Genomic DNA, 18722 nt, shown 5'->3' with positions numbered 1-18722 from the left:
GGGTTTTGGAAGATGCTCTTCTTAAAAAGGGCTTATTCAGTGTCATCCTGGTAACAGTTTTTTGTTTGGTTTTCTAAACAGTTTACTTTTTAAGAACAGTTTCAGATTCATAGCAAAATTGAGATTTCTTATATACCTACACTATCCTCACACATGCATAGCCTCCACCATTGTCAACATCCTCTGTGAGAGTGGTACTTATATTAAAATTGATGAACCTATGTTGAAAAATTACCATCACCCAAAGTCCAGAGTTTATAGTATGGTTCATGCTTGGTGTTCTACATTGTATGAGACTGGACAAATGTATAATGAAATGTAACTGTGATTTGGTATTATACTGAGTATTTTCATTGCCCTAAAAATTCTCTGTGCTCCATACAGTTTTTTGGTATGGAATGTAAAACTGACCCATTTACCTACACTTTTGGTTAAATATATTTTATTTTAAATACATTTTATTATTGTGATTTTAGCCTAAGCATATATTTGTTCCTTAATTTTTTTGTCCTCCCAAATCAGAATTATATATTTTGAGTCATTCTGAGTCAGTTGTACATATTTGGAGTTAATTTATGTAAATTTTCATTTTGGAATAAGGATGCTTGAAATACAAGTTCCAAAGTTTGCCGTATTTAATAGCCACTTATTTTTTACTACTTTAACAAAGAATACAACCATATAGGTACTGAGTGCATTTTGCTTGGGGCAGAAGTAGGAGGATGTAAATGATTGAGTAGTTCAGTTGTGTTCAGATCCATAATAGCATGAAACAATAAGAGATCTTCCCTGGTATTTATGTAGGTATAATTCATTCAGTTTAACCACACTAATAATGTGGTTATTTATTTGTGTAAAGGTTAATAAATGAAATCTTTAAGGAAACTTAAATAATCAAAATCCTTTCTTCCCTTGTTTCAATAGCAACTTTTTAACTGTCAGTCTCTACACAAACTGAGTTTGCCAGACAATGATTTAACAACATTACCAGCATCTATTGCAAATCTCATTAATCTCAGGGAACTGGATGTCAGCAAGAATGGTAAGATTTTTTTTTCCCCTTGGCTTTCTGTACTTAGAAACATGTAATTTTATTAAAATTTCTATTGTGTGTTAACAAAAATACAAAATTAAAAAGTGTTATATTACCCTTTGCATATATAAAACTTATACATATGATAGTTTAAAGCAATGTGGAGATAAATGTATAAACTTTAAATGACCTTTTAATTAAGATGCTGTGGATACATGCATGTATATACTTATGTATCCTTAAATTTATATATTTATATATATTCATTGTCCTGTTGTTTGTAATGATGAGAAGCTATTAACAACTGTAGTATCCACTGTTGGTTGTGCTATTCTATGGGTAGCCATAGAGAGGAATTTAATGTAGCTCCATTGATACTGGCATGAGTATTTACGTTACAGTGTTAAAGGTTAAAAATAAAGTTGTGCAACATTATAAATGAACTGAACATCATTGAATATTTATTGAAAGACCACTTTTGTTGAATACTGTGTTAGGACCTAGGATTACAGTTGATGATGAGAAATTAAGGGACATGGTCAGTGTTCTCTTGCTGCATATAGTCTAGGCTTAGTTTGATATATACTGAAGACCGTGTGGAATATTCCAAAATGTTAAGTGCTTACCTGGTCCAATAGATAGAGAGGTAGATACTTAAATTTTAGAATGAACATGTATTTCTTACATAATTACAAAAAAAAATTACAAGAGAGTAAATATTAAATGGTCTGCCAAAAGATAAGACTTCAACAAACACTAAATACTAAGTTATATTTAAATAATTCTTGATAACATTTGGAAAAAACTTTATAAACAAGTCCCAAAACGTTAGTGCAGTAGCACTAGTAAATGCCTAGCAATCATATACATAGCTCTTGGTTGCACAGTTGGTTTTTGTCTTGGTGATATGAATATACAGGAGTGATCTTTCTGTCATATCAGTTTTATATTTTAGGACTTAGTATGAAAACCACTTTAGGACTGATTAAAAGAATCATCCTCTTTTCACAATTAACAGTTAACTTTTAATGAATTTAAAACTGTGCCTACCCATTTCTATAAAAAAATTACTTTAAATAAATAAAATAAATATATATGTTTATTACATGCCTTCATTTACTAAACCCTAATTATTTTAGTTGTGGGCAATCCATATCAAATAATTGTATATTTTGTAGGAAGGTCATCAGTTTAATAACTTCTGTTTTAAGGGTTAAATCCTTTTTAAGGAGGTATAATGTGTTCACGTTCATTCTAGGTTCAGGGAAGGTTATAGTGGTTAGTGCGCTACTGGGTTTTAGTTGTCAATAGCCAATAAATTTTAAGTTTGAAACTTGTAATTTTTTAAACTTCTTTTGAAACATTTAACTTTTGAGTTAAAAATTTTCTGTTACTTGGGGGCACTTGGGTTGCTCAGTCGTTAGAGCCTTGATCTCAGGTCTTGATCTCAGGGTTGTTAGTTCAAGCCCCATGTTGGGTGTGGAACCTACTTAAAATTTTTTTTTCTGTGATATGAAAAATCTGTGTTTAAAAAATTTAGGATTTAATTACTACTTAGATTGGATTCATTTATATCCTGTTTTTCTCCAACATTTAAAAAATTTCATAGCCAGATTAAAAGCCTGCATAAAAATTGACAGAACACTGGGGCGCCTGGGTGGCTCAGTCGTTAAGCATCTGCCTTCAGCTGAGGTCATGATCCCAGGGTCCTGGGATCAAGCCCCACATTGGGCTCCCTGCTCGGCGGGAAGCCTGCTTCTCCCTCTCCCACTCTCCCTGCTTGTGTTCCTGCTCTCACTATCTCTTTCTCTGTCAAATAAACAAATAAAATCTTAAAAAAAAAAATTGACAGAACACTGATGGATTCACCCACTGTTAGCATTTCGCCAGGTTTGCTTGCTTTCTCTTTTAAAAATTATATGAATTTAAATATGTTCAGGGAAAAGATATGTTGTTGCTTATATAGAATTTCCATTTGGTAGACCTATTTAAAATTTTTAGTTGCAGACATGAACTTTACCTTTAAATATTGGAAGAAGCATTTCCCAAGAACAAGGAAATCCTTACACATAACCACAATATCATTATCACTTTCAAGAAATTTGACATTACATTTTCCCTGTTGCTTAAAAATGCCCCTTTTAGCTATTTGCCCCTCTACCCCCCAGTTGAAGATCACATAGCATTCAGTTGTCTCTCTTCAGTCTTTTAAAATCAGGAACAGTTTGCCCATCTTTTTGTGTTTTTCATGACATTGCCGTTTTGAAGAGTTCAGGTCAGTTAGTTTTTAATTTGTGTGGCTTTTCCCCTCATGATATTATTTAGGTTAAATAGATTTCCTCAGCTTGAAACATCTCTTTAAGGGTAGTTTGAAATGAGTTTCAATTCCTGGTGCTTTTTTTAGAGTGACAAGTATTGATAAATTTCAAAGAACTTAATCCACTGTCATTGTAGCTCTCCATAGGCTGATAGTTAAGTGAACTCCATAGTATTACAGAACTATAGAATTGTTGTGACATTAGATATCGTCAGGTTTAACATTCCATCCCAAAGAGTTGTTTTCTAATTTTTGATCTTTTTAAATGGGAAATGTTAAAGTATAAGGAAAGAGATCTGAAATAATCTTGAATATTACTAATACAATTGTATGCACCTGGGAAAAGCTGGCAAACTGCGACCACTCTTCATGGTATGAAAATAATACTTTGCTCATTTATGAACATGCTTGCATATATCCTAAAAAATGCATTAACTCTGGATTTGTTACTCTGAATTGAGAATGGTGCAATTATGGTGCAGCAGCATCCTTAATATCTTAGACTTTCATGCAACTTCTTAAAGAATAGTGTGTTTGAGTTATGACAACCTATTGGACTGTAGTGTTTCTCTTTTTTTTATTCTAGTTTCAGCAGGTTTTTATTGTTGATTATATTGAAAACCTGTTGTATATGATTGTATCAGCTGGTGTTTTTGAGGAGTTGGAAATAATTTCTATATGGTGAGAAGATTTAAGATAAGCACTCAAGTATTCTGCCCAGAAAGACAATGACATTAGCTACTGCTGTCAGTGAAACCTTACAATTTATTTTCACTAAAAATTAAATTGATTTATATATTCTTTTCTTCTCTTTCTCTGTGATTTCACAGAGAAAGGACCTCCTCTATATTTTAAGAGGCATAATCAGTCCCTTGCCTTTTACTTGTTTGCTTGTTTTTTTCTCCTTTTTGTCTTAAACTCATCTAAATGCAACTGCACTGAAGTGTGAATTTGTTTAATTTGCTCTTCCTTTTGTGGCTAAAGTTTTGCTTTATTGTTAGCTTTTTAAAGAAATAAAAAGTTCACCACACTGCTGTCCCAAGTCATTGCAAAAAACAACTAGTGTTTGAGAAATAATCATTTCTTATGTTCAAATGCCTATCCTTCTTGAGAAGACTAAGGGGATGATGATTAAAACATTCTGCTATGTGGTTGATTGGGAAAGCTGGTGGGGAAAGGGAGGTAAAAGAAATGAAGACTAACCTAGTTGTTAATTCATCTGTCTGAACACACAGAAAGAACAGAAAGCCAGGAAATTATAAGGCAGAGAAACCAGAAGGAATAGCTCAGATATTTCTAACTGATAGGGGAATGCTAGAGAGGTTAAATAAGGCCTTTCTTTTTAATTGAGTCAGAAAGCCCTGGAAGAATGAATTGAAAGTTTGTGGTGAAAACAGAAAGCAGTTCACTGAACCTGAGAAGATCTGATGATAGGGACCAACTGCTAGAAGAGGCTCTTCACTTTAAGCTGAAGTTAAATTGATTATGAGGAAAATTACAGTCACTTTATTTTTCTCCTGTTTTCAAATTTCTGAAATTGCTAATATGCTTTATAGTTGTTTAAATTGAGCTCTTTTAATCAGTTTGATTAAGATCATGAAAGAGGAAAAACCGTGTGTTAAACTAACCTAGAACTTAAAAATATTTAGACCAATGATCACTGGTCACTGCCAAGTATGTTAATGTAGACTGTAACTGGGGTGTTCCACTTACTCTACCTTACCATAGACCTTATCACTCGTGTTATACCTGGTCAAATCATACATCTCTTACCCCTTGGCCAGTGTAATTATTTGAGTTTGCAATTCCTGATTTAGACTGTTTTGACTGGGACTCACTGTTATATTATGTACTGTTTATTACCATAGCCTTTTAAGTGCAGAAACAGTAAGGAACCACTATTAACTTATATTCTGTAATTAGTGTTATTGAAGTATTGATGCCCTCCCAGCAGAGATCACTAGGAACTCACCTGTGGTTGAACAGTTCAGGTTTATTATTTGATGCAGTGAACAAAAACCCATACTAAAGGGTGTCTCAAGGTGTTAAAAAAAAAAAAAAAAAGACTTATTATAGGATTTGGACTTACATTTGGTGATATGAGGGAGGGTTTAAGAATATGAGGTTTTGCTCTGGATGGTGTCAAGAAGTAGGGGTAGTTCTATCATTGGGAATCCTTTATTTGTTTATTTATTTATTAAGATTTACTTAGTGTGAGTCGAGGGAGAACAGTCTTCAAGCAGACTCCCTGCTTAGTGCAGAGCCCATGAGATCCCATGAGATCACAACAACCTCAGCTGAAACCAAGAGTTGGACACTCAACCGACTGAGCCACCCAGTCATCCCCGTGATTGGGAATCTTAATTTTATCTATAGCGAGGGTAGCTTAGAACAAGTCTAAAGTTGTAATTGATAAAGAAACAGCAGTCATTCAATAGTTGAGAGAAGGGGTTGTTTGGTATTTTGTGTTTTGGATGATGTTCATATTTGTTCGGACATGATTATAGTTGACCCTTGAATGATGTGGGGGTTAGGAGCTTCAACCCCCTGCATTGTTGAAAATCTCTGTATGACTTTTAACTCCCCCCGCCGCCAACTTAACTATACTCACAGCCTACTGTTGGCCCGAACTATTACCCCTAACATATATATGTATAATACATATAACATACAACATACAAAATATGTGTTATATTCTTATCATAAAGTAAGCTAGACAAAAGAAAATGTTATTAAAATCATAAAATACATTTCTAGTACTGTAAAAATGGTTAAGTAGACTTGCACCATTCAAACCCATGTTGTTTAAAGGTTAACTGTACATACTTGCTTTTGTTTTGATCTTTCATGGTCAAAGAATGGCCTCGCCTGATGTTGATACTCTTTGAAATCGTGTAGTTCAATAAGATAATACCAAGATGTCCCTTTGAATGCCAAGTAGCTAGCCATAAGACCAGGCCAGCTCCTAAATGTCAGGAAGTATATTCTCTTTCCCAGCAGTAAAGAAAGAGTTCTTCTGTAATTAAGCGATAGTAATATAAAGAGGAAAGCCACATTTTATAATATCTAATCTAGTGTTTTCATTTTATTAAGGTTGAGCAACAGAGTCAAATTGTTATAAAAAGGGTATATCGCAAAGAAGGAACACTATTAAATTCAAGTGAGAATGAAAAAGGGAAAGATACTTGGAATTCTTAAAGAATTAAGAAGTAACTCATGATAAAATTTAGGTTCTGCATATGTTAAGGATAAAATGAGCCATCTTTGAAGACTGGCTAACACAAGCATTGAGAGTAGGCCTCACTGAGAAAGTGACATGAACAAGGACTTGAGATGTTAGCCATGTAGATATCTGAGTTAAGAATGTACCAGAAAGAGGGAACAGCCAGTGTAAAGTTGGTAAGGTATGAGTGTCCATTGTATGTGTGGGAAACAGAAGGCCAGAGTAGCTAAAACATAGTAAGCAAGATGGGAGAGTGAGAGGAGTAGAGGTCAGAGAGATAGAGCCTTGTAGGTATTAGTATGTTCTTTGACATTTACTCTCAGTGACATGGAATCATTCAGAAAGCTTTGAGCAGATCGATCAGAGCATGATCTGATTTGTGTTTTAAAGACTTACGCTCGCTATATGTAGAAACATTATGGGTACAAAGGTGAAAAGTAACCAGTTGGGCTGCTATTTCAGTCATCTCTGGTGATAGTGATGGAAGCAGTGAGATATGGACAGACTCTAGATGTACTTGAAGGTTGAGTCCACAAGATTTTAAGATGGATTGAATGTGGGACATGAGATAAGAGATAAGAGATAAAGATGACCTCAGTGGTATTGGTCTATGCAAGTGAAGGGGTAGAGTTGCTGACAGCCAAGATGGGGTCATCTGTGGGAGTTGTAATTTTTAGTGGAAAAAATCAGGTCATTTTTGGACGTGTTACATTTGAAATAAGATATCTATTTATTCACAGGGGTCCAGAATTTTCAGTCAAGAGGGAACTCTGCTAGCTATACATATGTGGGAGTTGTCAGTGTATAGATAGTATATAAAGCCAGAGGTCAGATACAGTCACTAAGGGCATGAGTGTGAAAGAAAAGAGACCTAAAGAATGAGTCTTAGTGGCAACCCAACATTAAGAGACCTGGAAGAAGAGGAGAAAGGTACAGAAGATCCTGAGAAGAAAGACTAGTGAGGAAGGAAAGAAACCAGTAGGATGAAAATATTTTTCTTTGCTACATTTTAGCTTCTGAAGAAAAGGAACCATGTTTTAGTATTTATAGTCTGTAATAGTGTCTAACATTGTGTGTAGTTGGTACATATTTGCTGAATAATACAGAGTATAGGTAATTTCAGTTTGGGCCATGTTTTGTTTGAGATACGTAAGCAATACCTAAAGGGCATTTGAACATTCTTATTTGGAGTTAAGGGGAGGGCAGGGAACCAGAGATACAGATTTAGAACCTGTAGGAATTAAAGTCATAGTAAATACAATGCTAGCAGTTTGTAAAAGCAGAAAACCCGTAAGTATTTCAAAACTACTCCTTTAAGGAAAAATTATTACTATGTATTCTGAAAGCTGGAGATGATTTAGAATTACTTATTTCACAGATACTGGTTACTTTTTGTAAACCTCATACTATGGATTAAAGTACTTTAAATTTTTAAAAATATAAAGTATATGGTTGTGGAAGATGATAAAAGCATTATTTTCCATAAAATATTAAAATTATAGAAATCTAATAGAGAACTCTTGAAATTATTCTTTCTCCATATAAAAGTTTAGATCAGTAGAACATGCTATACTCATTGGTCTTTTTCTCCTTACACAGACTTTATCATGTACTAAAAATATTACAGCTCTTGGGGTGCCTGGGTGGCTCATTCGTTAAAGGGTCTGCCTTCGGCTCAGGTCATGGTCCCAGGGTCCTGGGATCGAGCCCCACATCGGGCTCCCTGCTCGGCGGGAAGCCTGCTTCTCCCTCTCCCACTCCCCCTGCTTGTGTTCCTGCTCTGGCTATCTCTCTCTCTCTCTGTCAAATAAATAAATAAATAAATCTTTAAAAAAAAATATTACAGCTCTTGGGTAATATTTTTTATGTAGACGATTTCATGATACTTCAAGGACGTAAAAAAGGCCCAAGAAATGAGATATTTAGCTCAGTTTTTTAAAATGAAGTGGGTTGCTAATGAAAACTGTGGAATGTCCTTCCCCTGTCCTTCCTCTAAATGTGGGATGTTTTATTTTAAAAGGTGTGTTTTGATAAGAATAATACACCGTGGGGGCGCCTGGATGACTTGGGTGGTTAAGTGTCTGCCTGTGGCTCAGGTCGTGGTCCCAGGGTCCTGGGATCCAGCCCCGCATCGGGCTCTGTGCTCAGTGGGGAGCCTGCTTCTTCCTTTCCCTCTGCCCGCCACTCCCCGTGCTTGTGCTCCTGCTCACTCTCTGTCAAATGAATAAATCTTCAAAAAAAAAAAAGGAAGAAGAAGAATACACTGCATCCAAGTGGGATCCACTCCAGATATCCAAAGCTCCTTCAGTATTTGGGAAAATTAATCTGTGTAGTTCACATTAATAGGCATATAACTGATTCCATTTTTTGGTGTTTATGTAAGAGAAATGAAATATATGTTTGTAGAGTGATTTTTTTTTTTTTAAGCAGATGTTGATAGTACCTTTTTCATAATAATCCAAACTCACTGCCTTTTTTGCCATTTTTTCTTCCATGTCTCCCACTTCTGGGCCCTGAGTACCACATCTGCCCTGGGACCCCTGCTGCTACCCCCATACACATTTGTTAAAGTTTTAAGTCAGTTTAGCAAAAGAGTACTGTTTTAATCTATTAGAGTTATTTTAGTGTATCCTATAGAATTATCACTTGAGGCAAATTATTTGTTATTTAAAGGACTGATAAGAATTAGAATATGATTCAGCAACAAATATTTTGTATGTAAATGAATAAGAGAAAAGAAGAAGGAACAAAATTAGTGTAAAAAATATGGATGTTATTGGTAGTAAGTCAAATTTAGTAAATGTTTGCTGTTCAAAGGTACAATATACTAAATAGTTACATGTGCTTAGGACAGAAAATTGCATCAACCTAAACAAAATCTTCGAGCAGTAATAGAAGACACACAGATACTATTAAGTAATTCATTCTGTACATACCCTAAAATGTGTAATTGGAAGTGTTAAATTTCTAGGTAAAAGAGATGCTCTGTAGATCAGTACTTCCAATTTTACGACTTCTAACAAGGTTTTTAAGTTTTTTTACCATTAATAAGAAAATAATTCTGTCCCTCATTCCCTCCAAAAGCAACATCTCTCATGTTCCTGTTACCATCATTTTATTAAAAAGTGGCTTTTCACTGAAAAAGAATGAATACTATAAAGCCACTAAATTTTATTTTATTTTATTTTTTTTAAAGATTTTATTTATTTGAGAGAGAGAAAGCAACAGATAGAGAATGAGCAGGGGGAGGGCAAAGGGAGAAGCAGACTCCACTGAGCAGGGAGCCCAAACGCTGAGCTTGATCCCAGGACTCTGGGATCATGACCTGAGCCAAAGGCAGACGCTTAACCATCAGAGCCACCCAGGTGCCCCTAAAGCCACTAAATTTTAAAACTTAGATGAAATGAAAAATAAATTTCCAAAATCAACTGACGAAGCAGAAAACTTGAAAAGACCAGTCAATACAATATTAAATTGGATAGTCAGAAAAACCACCAGGCCTACTTTTAAGAGCAAGTTTGACTAAACCTTCATGGAATTGGGGTTATCCCTAATTTATAAAAACTATTCTGTAGATTAGAGTATGGGGGAAAGTACACAACTCTGTAAGGGTAAAATACACTTTGATAACGAAACTAGATAAAGACTATTTAAATCACAATGTTGGGATCATGTGTTGGGATGACAGGAATTACTCTGCCATAGATCTCATCCTCCATCAGGCTAGTCCAAGCCATTCCAGCCATGTTTCTCACAGAACAATAAGAGGACCCTGACAGCTAGTGGAAATTAGCCACAGAGCTATTTAAACTCTCAATTTCATCTACTCGGCTGATGTTTCATTGGCCAAAGCAGAACACATGGCTGAGCCCAGAATTAGGAGATAGGGAAATTATACTTAATATTTTGATGGGAGTAGTTGAAAGATCACATTGTAGAAAGTGGTATAGGGAGTGAGTCCATTAATGCAACTACTCCATCTCACATACCTAGAAATGAACTTTATAGAAAACGTGCAGTACAATCTAAATGGAAGAAAAGTACAAAACTATGGAATAGATGAGTAGAAGGATCTAAAAGGAAAGACTGTCAGGAAACATAACCATGAAAGAATCTGGAATATGACAGAGGTGCCTCTACAAATCAGTGGAATAAAAAAACCCAAATATTTTGTTAGCACTGGAACAGTGGTTTTGTATGGGAAATATACTAAAATAAATTGCAAATTAATTAAGGATAACAATATGAAAAAGTTACAATTATCAGATAATGTAGAATATTTTTATGACTGTGATAGGAAAGAGATCTTATTCAAGATACAAAGAGCACAGTAGGGGCACTTGGATGCCTCACTTGGTTAAGTGTCTGACTCTTGATTTTGGCTCAGTGTCATGAGATCGAGCCCTCTGTCGGGCTCTGCCTGGAGTGTGGAGCCTGGTTGGGATTCTCTCTCTGTAATAAATAAATAAATTTTTTAAAAAGCACAGTAGTAAAGGAATGAAATTTCTGTATGACTAAATAATACATGACAAACTGTGAGAAAAATTTGATATACTAGTATTTCTAAAGAATGCTTACAATCAATAATGAAAAGATAATCCAATAGATGTGCAATAAACAGGGAGTTCAAAGAAGAAGAAATAAAAATGATCAGTAAACACATGAAAATGTGTTGAGTATCACTAGAAAATATCAAAAATATCTAGCTTTAATTTAAATATACATTTATATTATTGCTGGTGAGGTTCAACCCCTTATATTGGCATGTAAAGACAATAGCAGATGTTGACAAGAATATGTATAAATAGGTATTGTGGTATGTGAAAATTGGTATTGTCACCCTGGAAAGGAGTTCGGAAGTATCTAGTGACATTGATAACTCTGTCCCATGTTCTGTTCAGCTAGTGAAAAAGAGAGGCAAAGGTTCTCCCCTCAGAGAGCATGTATTCTTAGTGGTAGACTGGTAAACAAACTTCTAAAGATAGGTAAGTATATGTTAGCCTGCTTGACATTGCCCCATGTATTCTGTTATGTTGATATTTTTTCATTCTACTTTTTCCCTATGTTTCAGATTGGCTAATTTCTGTTGCCATGTCTTCTGGCTCACTGAAATGTTCTCCTACAGTGTCTAATCTTGTTCTCTCTCTCTCTCTCTTTTTTTTTTTTTTTAGATTTTTTAAAAATTTTTTTTAAGTTTTTTTTTTAAAGATTTTATTTATTTATTTGACAGAGAGAGACACAGTGAGAGAGGGAACACAAGCAGGGGGAGTGGGAGAGGGAGAAGCAGGCTTCCCGCCGAGCAGGGAGCCCGATGCGGGGCTCGATCCCAGGACCCTGGGATCAGGACCTGAGCCAAAGGCAGATGCTTAACGACTGAGCCACCCAGGCGCCCCTTTTTTTTAAGATTTTATTTGAGAGAGAGAGAATGCGCAGGGGGAGGGGCAGATAAAGAGGGCAAGCAGACTTCCCACTGAGCACGAAGCCCGATGTGGGGCTCAATCTCAGGATCCTGAGATCATGATCTGAGCCGAAGTTGGACACTTAACCCACTGAGCCAGCCACTCAGGAACCCCAACCTTCTTTTAATCCTGTCCTGTATTTTTCATTCAGATACTATATTTTTTATTTGTGAAGTTTCCATTTATTTCTTAAATTTAACTTTTTCCTCTTCACCATTTTGTTCATTTTTTCCCCTTTAAGTACAGTAACTGTTTTAAAGTTCTTTTGTCTCTGAGTCTGTTTCTAGTAACTGAACAGTGGTAATGTTTTATAGTGGAATATTTCAAGCATTTACAAAAGTAGAATATAATAAATCTGGTGTACCTGTCAGCCAACTTCAGCATGTATCAGTATATTGAATACCTCCTAGTATACCTTCGTCTATACCTCCTAGTTTGCCATTCCTGATAGTTTCTGTTAAGATTTTATTTATTTATTTTAGAGAGCGAGAGCAAATGGGGTGGGGGAGGGCAGAGGGAAAGGGAGAGAGGGAGTCTCAAGTAGACAGTGCTGAGTGTGGACCCCCACGTGGCGCTCGATCTCACAACCCTGAGGTCATGACCTGAGCTGAAACCAAGAGCTGGACGCTTAACTGACTGAACCAACCAGGTGCCCCTTCACCTCTGATTATTTTAAAGCAAGTCACAATCTTTTTCATACATAGAGATAAAACCACTCTACTGTCATACTTGAAAAAAAACAGCTAACAGTAATTCCTTAATATCATTCGATATCCGTCATTGTATGTATTTGCTAATTTGAAGATTTGCATGACCTCTGTAAATTCCAGCAAAAGTAAAAGTTCCTAAAACTGAAATTGAGAAAATGAGTTATCTTGACTGTTAGAGAAATTGAATTTGTAATAACAATGGTAATAAAACTTTCCCTTAAGGAATTATCGAGCCCAGATTTCTTTAATTGAAATTATTGTGAACTCACATACAGTTTTAACAAAAATTGCAGAGTAGTCCTGTGTACTTGTTACCTAGTTTCCCCAGTGGTAATATTTGGTAAAATTCTAGAACAAGAGAGATACTGACATTGATACAGTCCCCCAATCGTACTCTTGGGTCTCCTCTTACCTGGGTAGTTCCTCAATCTTCCTTTGTCTTTTTTGACCTTGATAGTTTTAAAGTTTACTGGCCAGTTATATAGTAGAATTTCCCTAAATGTGGATTTGTTTGATGTTTGCTTATGATTAACTTCATGTTACATGTTTTTGGCAAGAATATGACGATAATGGTATTGCATCCCTTCCTAGTGCATCTTAGATTTGGTGCCACATGGTGTTGCTAACAGGTGATGCTAACTTTGAAGCAATTTAAGATGGTGCCTTTGATATTTCTTTAATGGCTTTTTTCCTTTTGTAATTAGTATCTTTTTGGGAGAAACATTGAGAGTATATTGGTATCCTGTTTTTCATCATTATTTTACCCACTGATATTAGCATTTGCTGATGAGTTTTAACTGAACAGTTATTACTGTAGTATTTGCCAGTTGGTGATTTTGCATTATTAATTTTTGGTCACCTGAAATTCTGTGTTTGGCACTGTGGTAAACTTGCTTACCTAGAATGATACAGTAATGAAGTTGAAAGAGGTTTAAATGATCCTCTAATGTCAACTGTGTTGAATATTTGTATCGTGTTAGTACAAGAAGGAGTCTTACAAACAGAATTTTTTAAATATTTTAAAAAGCTTTTAGCCTTCTTTTAGTCTGGGTTATAACATTGCTACTTGAAGTTTGTGGGTTATTGTTGACAAATTATTGTTACTATATTTTTGCTGAGATAGTTTGAGGAAATAAGAGTAAGTGCTTAGAAAGTTTACTGTAATTTGGCCTGTTCCAGCATTTATGTGGTATTTTACTGAAGTATTGGTCAGCAGCTGCCATCAGGCGTATCTGCTAGCATATCAAATGTAGATTTTCTACTACTTCTATCTTCAGTTTTGTTCTCAGCTTTGTCATTTTACATGTATGCTAGGGACCACCTTAATCTGCAGCCCAGCACTAAAAAAAGTAATGTGTCTTTTTATGTCAGAAAACCAGGAAGACTGCAGAATTTCTGTATTTTATATCCTTAACATCATCAGATAGAGAAGGCACTAATTTTCAGGAGAGCTAAGAGAAGGAAAGGGAGGTAAAACTAATATAATTGGCAGTTATAAGGAGGCACATGAACAAAAGATGAAAGAGAAAAGAGAGAAATTGTTGTAGAGTTCTGTTTGGTTGATGTTGTCAGTTTGTCTAGATCCTAGTTGGTAAATTTTGAATCTGCAGTAATTAATTTTGTTATTATTTTATCCTTTTTAATAGATCCTTTTAATTTGATTATTAATCATCTGTTCACTTTCTAGGAATACAGGAGTTTCCAGAAAATATAAAAAATTGTAAAGTTTTGACAGTCGTGGAGGCCAGTGTAAACCCTATTTCCAAGTAAGTTTCTACTTGAATTACAAGTTAATTTTGTGAATAAAACAGCTGTGTAATGAGTAATTGGTATCAGCTTTAAATCTATACAAAATTTGAGTTTTAGATTAAAATGAAACCTTTAAATCATTTTTCTAACCCCATATTTTACAAAGGTAAATTAGACATCGAAAGAGATAATGCGAGTGTTTTGCTCCAGGTCTCACAGATAGTTTGTGTCAGAAATGAGGCTAGAATCCAGGTTTCCTCCCTCAGTGATACTTTCACAATGTAAGAATATCTTCACTTGCAAATCAGCTGTGTAGCACACTAAAACTTTCAAAAATACTAAAAGAAACTGAAAGACCAGCAAGGTAAGAACAGCAAAAAAGAAAGACCATATGATTGGTTGCACCATATACCAGAGGTCACAAATGTTCTTTTATGTTGGTAATGGCTATAAATAGAACGCTTTCCTGACACCAAAACTGTTAAGTTTTGCAAAAATGGATTGGTGAAGCGAAAAATGAGTAGAGCATGGTTTAGTATAGCTATGTCGAAAACTGAAACCAGCTTTCACGTATTACAGTACTGTATTTAATGAGTATTTTCAAACATTGTTGCTTTATTTGCTGTGGTAGATGAAGGAATGGAATGTGGGAGAAACAAGATGAGTCAAAGACTGAGAGGTCTCACTGCAGCAGAACTTCGTACTTTTTAAAATCCAGGAAAAACATGTACTGATGATGTTTTATCTTTGCTAAAAATATTGCTCTAGCATCTAGTTCTAGATCTAGAATTTCTTTTGTAAACCAGAGGAAATAAAGGTAAAGCCTAACACATACAGGTTCTCAGATGGCCTTAAAATGTCCTTTAGCTTTTTGTATTATTTCTTCTCATTTGCTTATTATAAAATTATGCAATCTTTACTTGGTTATTTAAGGGCCAGATGTTGAAATTGAAAATAATTCTAAACTAGTGGTTCTCAAATGGGAATGATTTTGCCCCCACGGGTCATTTGGCAAATTCTGAAGACAGTTTTGGTTTTTAAAACCTGTAGTGATGGGTGGTGCTACTGGCTTCTAGTGGATAAAGGCCAGAGTTGCTGCTAAACACTACAGTGCAGAAGACAGCCTCCTCACTACAAAGAATTATCCAGCCCCAAAAGTCAGTACTGTCAAGGTTTGGAATTCCTTATCTAGTCCTTTGGATTGATGTTAGATAAAGCAGATTTCAAGAGTGCCTGCTGATGTCATAGTTATGTCCTAAATACATTTCTGTGTGTTGTGGTTCATTCATATTTGACCTTTTTGTGCACGTTTTATCTTCTTGAGACAAATACTCTCATTTCCTATTTACAAAGAGAAGAAGTTATAAACATTGAAACAGGTAAATTATTACAAAAAGGAAATCTCAGTTTGAGGGTCCCTCATTAAAGTAAAAAGGTGACTGTTACCAGTTAAGAACATGTGTTGGTTAGACAGATTCTTAGAGAGATTCTATGAGACTGAAATTCTGTGTATTAATTTAACTTAAATTCTGATATATTTTATATAGGCTTCCTGATGGATTTTCTCAGCTGTTAAACCTAACCCAGTTATATCTAAATGATGCTTTCCTTGAGTTCTTGCCAGCTAATTTTGGCAGGTAAATTACAGCGTCTTTTAAAATCTTTTCTTGTTGGCTCTTACAAAGTTTACAAAACTACAAGTTGCTTTAGTAATACTATTAATTACACTTTCATAGGCTCTCCTTTTGCTCTTCTTTTGTAATTATTTCCAGGCCTTGTGGTTTTTATAGCTTTTTCAGAACTTGTTATTTTGTTTTTGAATTTATTTTCCCAAGTAAATAATAAGCAGTGAGTATTTAGAAGAAAAAGATAATTTACAACTTGAATTGGTTTTTGAAGTATGCAAAAATAGTTTAAATGTGGGTAATTTCTATATATTAGAGACACAGAATGCTTTATTCTTAGCATTTATCACATTTGAAGATGATCTAATTATTGATTTATCGGTCTTCTCCACTAGAATCAAAATTCTGGAGAAAAGAAAGTGTGTTTCTGGGGACCACCCCATTGGCACACTCCCACCAATATCTGAACATAGAGTAATTCTTGTCACTATAGTCTCTGAGTAATTTTTTTTTAATGAAAAGATGAATCAGTGAATGAATGACTAATAGGTATCAAACTACTATTGTTTTAAAACTAATTAGTAGAGAAAGTGCTTTTCAATGACATGTTAATTTTGGTCATCTTTTTGTCTATAAATAAAGATAAATACTGTATGAGCTCACTTATATGTGGAATCTCAAAATAAAACAAAACCCGAGCTTCATAAATACAGAGAACAGATTGGTGGTTGCCAGGGGTGAGGGTGGGCAATATGGGTAAAGGTGGTCAAAAAGTACAAATTTCCAGTTACAAAATAAATAAATTGTGAGGATGTGATGTATAGTATGCTGGCTATAGTTAGCAATACTGTGTTGTATATTTGGGAGTTGCTAAGAAAGTAGACCCTAAAAGTTCTCATCATAAGAAAAAGAATTGTGGTAACTATGGTGATGGATGTTAACTACACTTATTATGGTGACCATTTCACAATATATACATATATACATTATGTTGGATATCTGAAACTAATAATGTTATAGGTCAGTTACATTTCAATTAAGAAAAAAAGAATTCTGGGCATTGTTGTAGCCCAGTGACTGTCCAGTGGGAGCCACCTTACCATGTTTCATATATTTATATACATACATATATATATGTTTGTGTATATGTGTAATAATGCATATACATTATATATATTAAAAGGTAGTGTAGGGGCGCCTGGGTGGCTCAGTCGTTAAGCATCTGCCTTCGGCTCATGATCTCAGGGTCCTGGGGTCGAGCCCCGCGTCGGGCTCTCTGCTCAGCAGCAAGCCTGCTTCTCCCTTTCCCACTCCCCCTGCTTGTGTTCCCTCTCTCGCTGTGTCTCTCTCTGTCAAATAAAAAAAAAAAAGTTAGTGTACTTGTCAGATTTCTGTATCTGGTATTTGGACCACTTTTTTTATGGAAATATATTTGGCATATAAACATTGTGTAAGTTTAAGGTATACAGCATGTTGACTTGATACATTTATATATTGGAATATGATTGACATTGTGGCATTAGTTAGCAACTCTAGACCACCTAATCTTCTCATTTTCCCTTAATTTTATTGGGATGTGCATCACTGAAGAGCCAGAGGATTTCTCCTTTATTATGTCCCCTTAGGTTCTCTTGTTCTTTTTTCTTTTTTTTTTTTTTTAAAGGTTTTTTTATTTATTCATTCGAGACACAGAGATACAGAGAGAGAGAGAGAATATGAGCAGGGGGAGAAGCAGAGGGAGGGGGAGAAGCAGGTCCCCCGCTGAGCAGAGAGCCCGATGCGGGGTTTGATCCCAGGACCCCGGGATCATGACCTGAGCTGAAGGCAGACGCTTAACCATCTGAGCCACCCAGGCGCCCCATCTCTTGTTCTTTTTTCTCTCGGAGCTGGACTCTGAAGTTGAATTATTGTTCTGTAATCTACTAATGGCTAATAATTTGGGGAGGCATGTTTGCATGAAATGCTGTGGGATTGATATTTGGGGCAATAAATTTGTGCTTTAAATGTGTTTAGAAGTGTTTAACTTTTCCCCCCCACTAATTCTGAGGAGCAGGAGGAGTCTTTTCTTACTTTGTAATTACAGAATAAATATTGGCTGCTTTAAAACTTTAGAGCATGACATCACTTTGATAATTAAATTCGTTGTCTTTGTCATAGATGCTTGATTTCTTACTTTGTTTTGCAGATTAACTAAACTCCAGATATTAGAACTTAGAGAAAACCAGTTGAAAATGTTGCCAAAGTAAGTAAAGGTGCTATTCTTGCTAAAATAAGAATTTTTAATTCTTTTGAAGATTTTATTTTTAAGTGATCTGTACACCCATTGTGGGGCTCGAACTTAAAATTCCCGAGGTCAAGAGTCACAGATGCTACTGACTGAGCCAGCCAGGCACCCCAAGAAATTTTAATTCTTAAGTCCTTAGAGAAATGTTAACTTTGTAATATCTAAAATATGAGTGAAAATTATTTTTTAAAGACTGACATTTGTGGTCATATTTTAATTAGTGGTATTGAATATAAAACTTTCACATCTGTTGTTGGTTATTTTATAGTGGTTTCATAGCTTTCTGAAACCTGGTCTTGCGTGACAAATATCAAAATATGTC

The 18722-nt window shown here is 35.1% G+C and overlaps 1 protein-coding gene across 14 annotated transcripts in view; it reads left to right on the top strand.

The window, feature by feature from the left end:
• ERBIN (erbb2 interacting protein) overlaps nt 1-18722 on the top strand; it is a 127593-nt gene that overhangs the window by 51127 nt on the left and 57744 nt on the right. For all 14 annotated transcript variants that reach the window (XM_081825676.1, XM_081825672.1, XM_081825675.1 and 11 more), the window contains 4 exons: nt 925-1042; nt 14430-14508; nt 16039-16128; nt 18302-18358. In XM_081825676.1, coding sequence (XP_081681802.1) covers nt 925-1042; nt 14430-14508; nt 16039-16128; nt 18302-18358 — 344 coding nt within the window. The remainder of the gene's footprint in view (nt 1-924; nt 1043-14429; nt 14509-16038; nt 16129-18301; nt 18359-18722) is intronic.

The sequence above is a fragment of the Leptonychotes weddellii genome, chromosome 7 (genome assembly GCF_054177405.1).
Source record: "Leptonychotes weddellii isolate Sample4059 chromosome 7, ASM5417740v2, whole genome shotgun sequence".
NCBI lineage: Eukaryota > Metazoa > Chordata > Mammalia > Carnivora > Phocidae > Leptonychotes > Leptonychotes weddellii.
The sequence above is the reverse complement of the archived record's forward strand: the minus strand, read 5'-3'. Positions and strand labels throughout refer to the sequence as shown.